General features: G+C 38.4%; 1 protein-coding gene across 1 annotated transcript in view; it reads right to left on the reverse strand.

The window, feature by feature from the left end:
- cacna1aa (calcium channel, voltage-dependent, P/Q type, alpha 1A subunit, a) overlaps positions 1-13,280 on the reverse strand; it is a 149,318-nt gene that overhangs the window by 36,397 nt on the left and 99,641 nt on the right. Inside the window, exons 28-32 of the mRNA XM_055152342.1 lie at positions 9,486-9,497; positions 4,343-4,442; positions 2,391-2,551; positions 1,308-1,448; positions 686-887 (exon numbers count right to left, since the gene is read on the reverse strand). Of these exons, the coding sequence (XP_055008317.1) occupies positions 686-887; positions 1,308-1,448; positions 2,391-2,551; positions 4,343-4,442; positions 9,486-9,497 (616 nt within the window). The remainder of the gene's footprint in view (positions 1-685; positions 888-1,307; positions 1,449-2,390; positions 2,552-4,342; positions 4,443-9,485; positions 9,498-13,280) is intronic.

Genomic DNA, 13,280 nt, shown 5'->3' on the forward strand with positions numbered 1-13,280 from the left:
TCTCAAACCACAATTAACTTATTACAAAATTGATCCAACTGTGTTATGTAATTGTTCGTATTCTGTAAGTAACTGCAGAAGAGCTTTGTATGAATTGAAGTTCAAACATCATCAGATTTCCAACCAGGATATCGACTGGACCAATATGACAAAACCAACACCTGATACTGCAAATTTTCCTGGATCACACCAATATTCAATATCAGTAATGGTATCGGTGCATCCCTATTCAGAATATATTAAATAAGTTAAATAATTTTTTTTGCTGCCTACTTTTGACTTACTAGGTCTAGATTTCTTACTGAAATATTTTGGTTTCATTTGAAGCTTTTTTCGGGCAAAACAATAAATTAATATCTTGAAGTTGGAAATAATCTAAACAAAAAGGAGAAGAATCAAGTTTAATGGCGCTCTATCTCAATTTATGTCAGTACAGATAAATTATAAAAGCAACTCTTGGGGTTAAATCACTGCTGTGCTTTGTCTGAATCTAATTATAAAGTCTGTTTTTATTAAAGTAGTGCTCCCTACCAGTCTAGTTTGCTTACATACTTGTCAACATGATAAATCCAGAGTTAAGGAATGCATTAGAAAAGTGAGATCTCTGCTAACATTTCAAACCTTTACAGACAAAACTAGTCAGTTTTAGACACTGTAAAAATCGTGTGCAGCTTCAAAAACGTACCTCATTCTTTTCTAAGCTATATTCTTCCATCATCTTATCCCCTTGTTCTTGGAAAGTGATGATGATCAGAGCCACAAAAATGTTGACAAAGAAGAAGGGGAAGACCACGAAGTACACCACGTAAAAGATGGACATCTCCATCCGGTATCCTGGGCTGGGGCCCTGGTTCTCGTAGGTCGCATCGACTGAATGCTTCAGCACCCTGCACACAGACGCAGAGGGTTAAAAAGGTCACTGTGAGGGGGTGAAGTGGCAATGACCAGAGGTGGGTAGATAAACAAAAAGTATACTAAAGTAACAGTACTGAAACTTTAATAATTACTATATATCAGTTAAAATTACTAAAATGTTGTTGTTTTTTTACACAATTGTAGTCATAAAAATGTAACTGGATAGGCCAAAACATAAAGTAATAATAATTTTACAATAACTATAGTACACAAATCTAAAAAATTATAAATAAATAAACAACAAAAACATTTATGCAAATATTAAGCAAATTTATGTATTAAGTATTTAAGTATTGTACATAAAACACAAAAAATTACTCAAGCCATAGTAACTGTGTACTTTTAAGCTCTTCCTGCCCACCTCTGCTCTGCATAAACTCATGTGTACTCACTGCGGCCACCCCTCTCCAGTGGAAACCGTGAAGAGGGTGAGTAGGGCCCAAGCCACATTGTCGTAGTGGAAATCGTACTTCTTCCATTCCCGCTTCTGTGCCCTCACTTCATTATCTCGTTCATAGACCAAGTATTCGCCTCTGAAAAACACAATGCATTGGTTTAAATGTTATGTAGAACCCAGTGGAGCCAATGGTTTAGAATCAGTGTACATAAAAATAAAAATAATATCTTCATCAATGGGTTTGAAGTGGGACTAAACACCTAAACTCCGCCCACAACCATAAACAGAGCTGCTAAAACCGGAGTGACCACTGTGACACACTCAGTTTTAGACTTTTTTGACCACAAAGCTGCCAATGTATCCAGATTACACTAACATTGCTCAAAATGACTAGAAAAAGTAGACAATGATATTGCTATGCTTAAAAAAATAAACCCAAATACACACAGTTCTGTAGCAAAAAAGTTGATTTAGCGTTTGATGTAAGAAGCTGTGAAAGCACATTTAGTTCAACACTCCTTTCTGAAGTTTTTGCTGTAATGAAGTGTTTACACAAACCATCATGCATTTTCTATTCAGGTTGTTGGCCAGCAAAACAAAACAAAACAAAACAAACAAACAAACAAAAAAAACTAGACTATATTGGTGCTTTGAAACCTCCTAGGACCCAAGCTCTTACATGGCACGCTTTATCAAGTTCTCTTTGTTATTTGGGCTGATTGGGACCTGATGAGTGCAAAAACAAATTATATTTTTGCATGATGTATTTTCTGAGAAATATTACGTCAACATATGATTTATAAAATATTCACACAATACACAAAACACAATAAAGTCACAGTTGAACAATGATTTGAAAAAACTATTTATTAAGTGCCTGAACAACCCAAAAATGTGTTGGACACACATGCCAGGTCCTAGGAGGCTACGGCTACAGAAAAAGCGCAGCAAATACAATCCCAAAGGTTCATCTTTATACATATTTATATGTCTTCTCACCATAACTGCAACCCCAGAATTTTACTTTGCAACAACTGAATAATATTACATAATGTAAGATGTAATGTTCTTTCCTGACCTGCAATCACGCTCAAACTCCTTGGACTCGTCGGTGCAGTAAAAGAAGCGTCCCTTGAACAGCTGCACCGCCACGACAGCGAAGATGAACATGAAGAGCAAGTAGACGATCAGGATGTTCAGAACGTTCTTCAGAGAGTTCACCACGCAGTCAAACACCGCCTGGAAAAAACAAAACATAAAAATGTGCACATTTTAAACAGATGGAATATTCAATTGAAATGACTACAAAAATCCTTGTCCGAGTTACCAGTAATTTTGAGTTTGTCTAAGTCAAGTGCGAGTTGAGTCATGAATTACTGCAAGTCCGAGTGTAGGCTATACAAAGTCCAAGTTTCCAGTGTGCAAAATTCCATCTTCAAAGGTTAATTTATTAATCATATACAGGGGGTTAGCTCTGCAGCAGACTTGAGAAGAAAAACTATGATCAAGTTATGACGTCGAATTACAAGTCACTGTGCCCCCATATTCCCCAAGTTAGGTCCCAGAATCATAAATCAGGTCCCAAGTCAAGTCATGGCAGTAAGAATAAAGTTAAGTCCCAAATCGAGTTACATGTCGAGTGCCAAGTTGAGTCACAAACTAAGTCACAAGTCCCAAGTTAATTTGGAAGACAAGTTCTAAGTCAGGTCACAGGTTGAGTCTAAAGATTGACCAACAGGGGTTTTTCATGGCTTCTTGTTTAGACTTCAGAGCAGTTGATGTCATACCGATATGCACCTGCCAATATTTTCGGTCCAATTTTGATCATTTTCCTCCAAAATATATGACTCGAAATTAATACTAACATAAATATTGTCTGTACTTTTTACTGCTCTGCATAATTTTACTAATAATAAGTAATAATTTTTTGACATCCACATCCCTGTTTTTACTACTAGGCCATAATGGAGGAATGTAATCTCATTTTGTGGATGCCATCATCGCTCTAAAGTGTTAAAATAAAGTTTTATGCAGCTATCGGTGAGCCCAAAACAGGTATCAGCCCAGACAGGAGTGGTAAGGCCAATAGCCGATACACAAAAAAAGTGCAAATATTGGCAAACCAATATATCGGTCTATTTCTAGTAGAGTCCAAAATCAAGTCACAAACAGAAGCCCAGGTCAAGTCAAGTTGTATCACAAACTGACTCTCATGTCAAGTCTGAAGATGAGTCCAAAGTGGAGACCAGTCCCAAATTAATTACCAAGTCAATTCCCAAATGGAGCCCCAGGTCGAGGCCGTGGTCAGCTCTGAAGTTGAGTCTGAAATCAAGTCCCAGTTCAAGTCAAATGCTGAGTCTTGAGTGGAGATTCAAGGCAAGTCCCAAGTTCAGTCCCAAACTGAGGCCTAAGTCAGGGTCCCAAGTCAAGTTTAAAAGACTGTTCAGAAATGTAGTTTCAAGTGGAGTTCAAAGTCAAAACCCAATTTAAGTCGAGTCACTAGTTGAGTCACAAAATAAGTCCTAAGTCGGGTTGTCCAAGTTGAGTTCCAAGTAAATCTTGAGTTGAGATCCAAGTTCAGACACAAATTGAGGTCCAAGTCAAGTCCAAAGTCAAGACTGTTCAAAAATTTAGTTCAAAGTGGAGTCCAAAGTTAAGTCCCAGTTTAAGTCACACATCGAGTCCCTAGTTGAGTCACAAAATAAATCCCAAGTCAAGATACGAGTTGAGTTGCAAGTAAATCTTGAGTTGAGATCCAAGTCGAGACACAAGTTGAGGTCCAAGTCAAGTCCCAAGTCAAGTTCCAAGTTACGTCACATGTTGAGTCCCTTGTTGAGTCACAAAATGAGTCCCAAGTTGGGATCCAAGTTGAGTTCCAAGTAAATTTTGTGTTGAGGTCCAAGTCGGGTCCAAAGTCAAGTTAAAGTTGGGTTCCAAGTTGAGTCTCGAGTTAATTATAAGGCAAGTCCCAAATTGAGTCCCGAAAAAAGTCCCATGAGTCACTTGTCCACGTCAGATCAACAGACCCACCTTGAGTTTGGGTAGACGTTTGATGGTCTTCAGCGGCCTCAGCACTCTCAGCACCCTCAGGGACTTGATCGTACTGATGTCCTTCCCTTTACTACTCCCCCTGTACAAGTACACAACAAATACTTCAAATCACAAGTACACAAACGGCCTTGAACAGAGTCAGCACTGCTTGGGAATGATGAGCTTAGTCCTACTGATTCCAAAATGGCAGTGAGCGGCCATTCTTTGATGGAATTAGAGGCCGAGTTAGCTCAGAGCGAGTAACTGCGTGTGCGTTGGAAATATAGCAACACATGCGGTATTGCTATTGTTGTCGACTTAGCTTCAGCTCTTCATGTCATGTTAGCCTTTGTCGCTACATGCTAGACTTATACAGGTAAAAGTACATGCCTTGGAAGCGGTTGATATCATTCCTGAATTCTGAATGCTATCTAGTCGCTAGTGGCTTCAAACTGCAGTGTACTGTGTTTCGCAATGTATTTCAATGCTGTTAGCTTAAAGACTTGGGTGCACATGCCCGGTTGAAGGTTAGGTTCTGTAGACATGCTGCATTGAAACCTTGCTTGTCATGCTTTTGGTTAGGAAGCAAAGAGCTACATTAGAGAGAGAGAGTTTAGTGCTGATCATAATACTATACCTGTGGTGCTGCTGTTTAAAATACAATAATGTTAAAGGGACAGTATGTAGCCTGCACTCTTACTGTTTAGAAAATGTATTACAATCACGACTGGACCTTCACCTGCAGATAAAGGAAGCATCAAAGTTTGTCTCGTTGTCAATTTCTGGACAGACGAAGCCTTATGTGAAAGCTCAGAACCTCCAGAATTCCCTCACTTATTCATGATCGTCTGCAGATGCTGGGGTTTAGGTAGTGACCATTCAGATCAGTGTCATTTTAGACCCTAAACCAACTGGATTTTAGAACTGAAGTTGGCAACCCAAATGAGAGACTCACGTGAGGCTCATTCTGCTTTCTGGTTAATCGTCTTAAGAACCAAAACACCAAATAACATGAACAACTTGGCCACTGTGTCTAATATTTTTGTGATTTATTTTGAAGAATAAGTCAGCATTAGACTTGTTATCAGTAAAAGTTGTATCTTACATATTGTCCCTTTAAATAATATTACCTTCCGTTTGCATAGTGCTTTGGAAGATACTCGCAATGCTTCCTACTTTACGCTAAAAAAATGATTTATTCACCAATAGGCTCTGTGCACAGCGGGGTCCAACGCCTATTCCGACATCTCTTCATTACGACATGTCTCTATTTACATGTGCAGGTTTTCCGACACTTTTTAATATCGCTATTCCGACACATTATAGCCTACATGACGGAATGAATAAAGCACAAAGGGCCCATGCAGTCTCGGTTTTAGATTAGATATTTTCCCGAAGGCTGGCCTATGCTCTTTTTTTTTTTAAATGCATGACTGTTTCCCATGGCGATCAGTTTGGACATTTTCCCACTGTCTGATATCCTACGTGACCGAAGTATTCTCTGGACAAGTGCCCGAGCATCTTATGATATACGGAGCACTAAGTATAATAAGCTATCACGTTAATATTTTTCATGTTGGAAAAGCACAATTTGAAAAATAGTAAAATTTCGCTACTCCGACAATGAAAAAAAAAAAAAAGTCAAAGTAGTGAAAAATACGCTTGAAAAATAATATTTATGCTGCTACTCCGGCAGTTAAACGTCTATGTTTAAATAGCGGCATGTAACCGTGCAAAGCATATTGTGTCTCAAAGCTACCTTCATTAAAATCATAAAACATACCATTAACAGCCTATTAAACAGCCTATTAAAATTAAAATTAATAAGAATAAAAACAACTCAAATATTTTTACATGTAGACTAGTTAGCATTAGCAAAATTAGCATTAGCATTAGCATTGAGACACAAACATAGGGTGACCAAACATCCATTTTCCCCGGACATGTCCGTTTTTCATGTCCTGTCCTGGCCGTCTAGAATTATTATTATTTTTTTTATAGTGATACAAATGTCCGGGTTTTCATGATCTTTTGTTGGGTCATTAAATTGTGCATCTCTCGTAGCTCTCTACACTCAGAAGGAGCGAGCAGACACAAACAGTCGGTCAGCCTGCAACATGTCGAAGCACAAATGCGTATTTAATGATGACTTGTACAAGAAATTCCTCGCTTTCCGTCCTGGTCGGGACAAGTGGGAGGCCATATGCACAGTGTACAAAGCAGGCACATATGTTTCGATGTCCAGTGGCGGTGCCAGGGACCTCAAATCTCACCAGGACACCGAAAAACATTAAAAAACTTTGCCAGGTGAGAGTAGCTCAATGTCGACGACGAGGCCCCACCCCCAACCCCACGTACGGTGTCCTGGTTTTGACAAAAGGAAATATGGTCACCCTACACAAACATCTCTCTTTCTAAACACAGAAATGTCCTCCGCTGCTGAACTCATTTGATTTGTGTACTTTTTAACATTGTTCACTGTCTCATCTTTAAATATTTATTCAGTTTTAATGCAAATCTGCACAAACCTCATAGAGAGAAAACTGGACAGCAAGTAGTGACGCCAACAGTGACGTTACCAGGCGCTATTGTGCACAGAGCCTATTTCTCTTGACTTTCTTTCTAAAATCTTGCTCCTTTCTTATAATATTTCAGATGAACAGCAAAACTCTCTCTTGATACAACTAGTCCATGTCAATAAGCTCCAGTATCGATTAGCAAATGATTTTTCACTAGTCAAACTGCATTCATTTTTGCCTTTAGAGAAGACAAAGATATTCTCGAGAGCATTTCGAGACAGGAAATGCCGAGCCTCTTTCTTATTAGTACTTTGACGTGCCAATGACAACCCCTTTGCCATGGGTTGTATTGTTAGTGATAGAACTTTTCTTTCTCAGTGTTAAAATCTGCCCTCTTTGAGTGATAAATTTCAGACATAACATATTAAGAGTTGAAAGGTCACTGATTGTATTCCCAGCGGTGTAAGGCAGATGTGAGTTTTCCAGCTGTTCTGACAGATGGCACAGGGCGGACGCTGGGGTAAATGTGGAGATTGTATGTGTTATTGCATGTAGTAGTACACAATAATTCAGTTAAATGTCCTTTATTACACAAAATTGACTCTTGTGAGCTTTAGGCCGTGTTATAATGTTGTTACCTCCTCAAAAACAAACCTGGAGTTGTGTTTTGTTTTTGTTTTTTTCATTCACACATCTTTGAATAATCCTGCTTTATTAGTCTGTCAACATCTCCAAAGCTCAAAATTCTCTGTCCCACCTGGTCGTTTTCAAAGTAATAACTATCCTTTTACCTTTATTTCAGTAGAGATGAGCAGTTCTAGGAATTTAATTATTCAAATAATTCTATGGTGGGACAGAGTTTTTTGAGTCTGAGAGAAGAACTCAGCCTAAATATGCAGGGTTTGTGTGTTAAACATGCGCGAATGAAACAAAACACAACTCCGAGTATGTTTGTGATGAGGAAATAGTATAACATAGATTAGAAAATAGCCTAATATGGGCCCTTTAATTAATCTTATATTGTGTTTTTTTTATTTTATTCATACAACTACTAACCTCCCATCTACACTAGAGATAATGAGTTCCTTTCTCAGAGCACCGCATTAGAAAAAGCGATAAAAGCTTTGTACCTTTTGCCATATGCTAAGTGCAACTCTCCAGTTCTTCACATACTGGATATCAATAGCCATTTCAATTTTGTCCTCTCCACTTAAAGCCATATTGTGGAACATTTCAGGTTATGTGCCTTTACTTTACAAGAGAAACCAAAGCAGCAATACCAAACTCGGTCCAGAGCTGCACTTTTTATCTAAATCGGATAGACACAAACATGTATTTTCATAAATAAGTTACGAGTCAGAAATGTAGAGAGGCTCACAGGAAGGACCCTTGTTTTTCAAGATATTTTTTAGCATTAAAAATATATGTATAGGAGAAATGTCCTGATCCAGTTTTTTTGGGCTTCAAATCAGATTTTAAAATATTTGCTATTCCTTACTAGCCTGATTCATCAGCCGGTTTCACTTCGTGGAAACCGTCTGACCTCGCAGCATTAAGATTTGTACGGTAGATGGGTACTTTTTAAATTATTTTATAACTAGTCGCTTATTTATTATTTAACCAGTCGCTGCTATTTGGTCATGGCGTATGTAATGTGCCAAATCCCGTAGGAAGAAGGGCAATAATGTCTTGATCCTTGATAAAATTCACCAAACATTCTCTAAATCTTCGATCTCGGGAATCATTGCCAACACAGAATGTACGGCTTTGTCTACATCCATCTAGACCACTTTGTTTACTGTTGTGCTGTACCACAAAAAGGGACCCAGACCCTTAAGCTGACATCATTGGTGAGCGGTCTACAACCTCCGGGGTTCTTGCAAACCGTCTCGTGTATTCTGATTCCTGACCTAGTCACTTGAGAGAAATGAAATTGAGCGGAGGCACTAGGTGGCACCAGCTTGGGTAATTCTCTACACACCAATCTGATCCAATGTCATCATGGTAACAATGTTCTCATTTTTTATGATTTTATTGACATAATGTAGGCTGTGGCTCTATAAAAAAAAAAAAAAGTATTGCATGATGATTTAGCTCCAGTTAAATAAAATGACTAACAGATAAAAAAAAAAGGCCTATACTTAAAAATAGCCTTATCATGTAATCTCATAATATTCTAAAATTAATATGTCTTAACAGCTGACATCTGCCTGCAAACTTTATCTGCGGATCTTTTCACCAAATCAGATCCAAGCTGATACGGCAGCCAATACTGACACCAGTACTGAATCAGGACATCCCTAATGAACAGTAGAAAAAGTTTTCACAGGTAGTTTTTATGTTTAATTACATACATAAATAAAATAAATGTATTTCTTTTTGTCTATTTATTGGGGCAAATGTTCCACAGTAGGGCTTTAAATAATACATACTAGAGCGTTTTAATTGAACCTAAAAGCCATCAGACTCTTGAAGCCTGATGTTTTAGTTGTCAAAGCAGCGGACCATAAAAAAGAGTAGAGACACATAGAGAAGACAACGGCTATGGGTGGAGGTAGGATGGAGAGTATAATGTCATGAGAGGACATGGGGCAGCTCCTGGAACACAAGTAAGTCAACTTTACCCGCCACCGCCGCTGTAGGAGGTCCGAGAACGGAGGGATGGAGGAGGAGAGGTGAGAAACAGAGAAACCGAGGGGAGGAAGACACACGGACAAAAGAGAGAAAGATAGAGGGAGAGAGAGAGAGAGAGGGGAGGAACAGAGATGGAGGAGAGGAAGAGGTATCGAGGGAAGACATTCATATGAGACACACAGAACAAAAATCCTGCTTTTGAGGAGACGACTAAACCGTATAGGGCTGAACAATCGAGTGCATTTAAAAGTCAGTAATTGAAGGAGGTCTAATCATTTTCATATACTGATGAAAGAAAGCATGTACCGTATTTTTTGGACTATAAGCTGCACTTTTTTCATGGTTTGAGTGGTCCTGTGACTTATACTCTGGTGCGACTTATATATTAAAAATTTCACACTGACAGCCGACAGAGGGCGCTCTAGGCTCGTGTGTCAGTATCTGCTGCTCTTATTACTCCTGTACCACTGTCACTTCGCCCTGCGCATGTCTCCTGCAGAAAGAGTCGTTGTCCTGCTGCAAGTAGTGAAATATGCAGCTGAAAACGGTAATCGAGCAGCAGAAAGAAAGTTTGGAGTGAGTGAGAAACTTAAGGGACTGGTGGAAAGCGAGGATGGAGAACACAGCTTTACGTTAACCGGGAGGATGCACCATGCAACTTTCCTGGAAGTCACTGGATGGATCGACAAAGCCTTGGACTTCAGTGACACCGAAACCATCCTGTCGGGATTCAGAAAGGCCGGAATAATTCTAACTAGAACTGATGCTGAGTCTGATGACACCTACACAGAAGAGGAAGTGGTGCTCCATTTGTGACACCGAGGATGAAGAATTCAATGGATTTAGAAGAGTTTGGTAAACTTGTTCTGTTCTGTTGTTTATGTTATAATTATCTGAAGAACTGTTCATATGTGACGTTAACAGCCTGTTGTTCTCTGTTCTATTGTTTTTACTATAATTTACCTTTTAAGATGAAATGCTGGTTCCTGGACTCTGATTTTATAAAATAATTTTCCCCCAAAGAGTGCGACTATGTGTTTTTTTCTTCTTCTTTACTCATTTTTTGGCTGGTGCGACTTATACTCTGGAGCGACTTATAGTCCGAAAAATACGGTACATAATGTATAATTTATACTGAGGAAGAAAAATACATTATAAAAAACATCCAACTTTTTTTTCCCCACAACAATTTTTTTCTCTTTTTTATTTCCCAACATTTTTTCCCTTCCAATTTAAAATGTATGAATTTATGTATTTATTTATTTATAATAATAATCATATTGCAGCCTTAATTCAATATCCAATCTTACCCTGCTTAGACCTGCCAACCATTCCTCTCTTATATTTTCACATTTCCTGCACAATTGTTCAGCCTTATGGTACACAAATTGAACTTCAATAAAGAAAAAACAAAACAAAAACACAAAACTAATATAAAAATTCCTACATAATCCTTCTTTCCCCAGTGAGAGCGAGGGCGGGGGCAGTCTCACACCGGCCGCCCTAACAGCAGACTAATTGGGTTAAAGGGCCGATAACCATCTCCAATAGGACTGAGCCGGAGAGCGGGCCTGTTCTGGAGGGCTGCTTCATCCGAGCCAATCGAATTAAGTCATTTATCTGCGAGTGTTTGAGCATCTTCTGACCGCTTTGTGTCACTTTATTTGTGTCTCTGTTGTTTTCATTTGCGAGGAAAAAAACTGATAAATAATACAGTGGCTTCCATTCACACGGGCAACCTTGACGAGTGCTAAAGACAGTAGTTTTGTTGTTTAAAAATGTGGATCTTTTACAATTCAATAAACAAAAACAAAAGTAAACCATAAAACCATAACCATTCATTGTTATGAGTGAAATTGTAAAATAAATGCTGTAATCATTTTGAATTTTTTGTGGGTACATTATATTTTTTGTTTTATTTTACTAAACGTTATCAGAAATTCAAATAATTTCCAATTTTCATCATCATTTCATCAAATTTCATTCTAAAAATCACCTCTGAATGATGTTCCACAGTAAAATTTGTTATTATTTTCACTTGAATTATTTTTAAAAGGGTCAAAAAGTTGGTAACATTATAGACCCAAGGCTGCCAGTGTTAATGGAAGACTATATTTTACTCCTCCTTTAATTGTAGTATTTTTTCCAGTGGTTTTATAGTTTTATATTATTATAGTAAGGTCTTATATAATCACCAACCCATTAAAATAATAATAAAGACTGGGACAAGACAAACAGGAAGCGGCGTCACACACAAAGAGGATGTCGATCAAAATGGGACAAAGTAAACAAACAAATTCAGAAAAATAAAATGAAAACTGCACTTTTGTTGAAATTTTCACAACCTAGAACCATACATATAAAAAAATGTATTATAGCTTAGAAAATAACATTGGAAATTCTCTTTCAGGGTCAAACTTTACCTCTCCGTACCACATAAGTTCACTTTATACTGTTTAACTGATAAACGTGTGGAAACTGTAAACAAAAAATAGCCATATATGGGCTTCTTCAAGATAGTCCAGTGTAAACTTTTGTTGTTAATATTTCATTTCCTTCTACTTATGGATGCCCCCTTTGCCCATATATGGACACCAGGAAACCCTTGCCTTTATACATGCTTTTCAATAGTGGCAATTGACCCGTTAATTCAGAATACAGTTGATTTACTTTTTTTTCTGGGTTACTATGCATACTAAATATACTTAAGACAATATAAGCCATGCATAGACTTATAACTTATAGTTCTACCAGCATTTAAAGCAGTCCTTCTCAAATACTGGGTGCGTGTGACCTCGGGGAACATGCTTTTTTTGCCGTACTAGAAAAAAGTGTAATTGCACATCCACTACACTAGTTGGCAGTGACGCTCTCATTGTCAGAGTGTGCACAGGGAGTATTAGCGCTATAGTGTCGGGTTTTTTGCACCGAGATATGAAGTGCAGAGAACAAATTGTATGTAAAGCGTACATGTGTGTAGCGTTCAGCTTCACTGTGGAAAATGAGGAAAGACCGCCGTCTTTACTGTGTCTAAAAATGTTGGCAGCGACAGCAGGAAGCCAAATAAATTACCGCATCGCTTAAAGAGATTACACCCCAGTCACCAGAGGTTAAACCAAGTCTTTGTTTTGCAAGTCTCAAGTAAGTCCAAGCCAAGTCCCAATTCAAATATAGGCAAGTCCAAGTCGAGTTTCGAGTCACTGGCCAGTAAGTCCAAGTCAAGTCCAAGTTGTCTGCTTTAAACCAAAGTACCAAATATAGCTTAGATTTTTGCAATTTATGTGACTTTTAAGATAAACGGTACTTAAAAAATCTTAGTATATTTATATTTGAGTATTTATAGAGTAAATAAGAGTTGTAGAAATTATTTACAGGTTTCACAGGTCTCAAGTCCAAGTCAAGTCCAAAGTCATTGACCTTCAAGTCTCAAGACTTAGTCCATTTTATCAAGTCAAGTCTCAAGTCCTAAAAATAGTGACTCAAGTCTGACTCAAGTCCAAGTCACAACCTGCAAGTCCCCACCTCTGCCAATCATGCGTTTCTTGAGTTTTTTCAGCATAAACGTGCCGAATATTGTCAACAATCATCCCGCTTTGTGAATGCTGCTTCGGTAAACCAGCGAGCTCGGTTAGCGTCATATAAGGCGGCGTAACAAATAGCAGAGGAGCTGATACTGCCGAACTACAACACGGACATCACCGTTAAAGACAAGGACGCAGGTGAGCACAGCGCAGAATACGGACGGACACATGCTGCGTCTGTCCCCAGAGTCGCTTTGGAGACGC

The sequence above is a fragment of the Boleophthalmus pectinirostris genome, unplaced genomic scaffold (genome assembly GCF_026225935.1).
Source record: "Boleophthalmus pectinirostris isolate CB_2022bp ecotype Guang Dong unplaced genomic scaffold, ASM2622593v1 HiC_scaffold_17, whole genome shotgun sequence".
Lineage (NCBI taxonomy): Eukaryota > Metazoa > Chordata > Actinopteri > Gobiiformes > Gobiidae > Boleophthalmus > Boleophthalmus pectinirostris.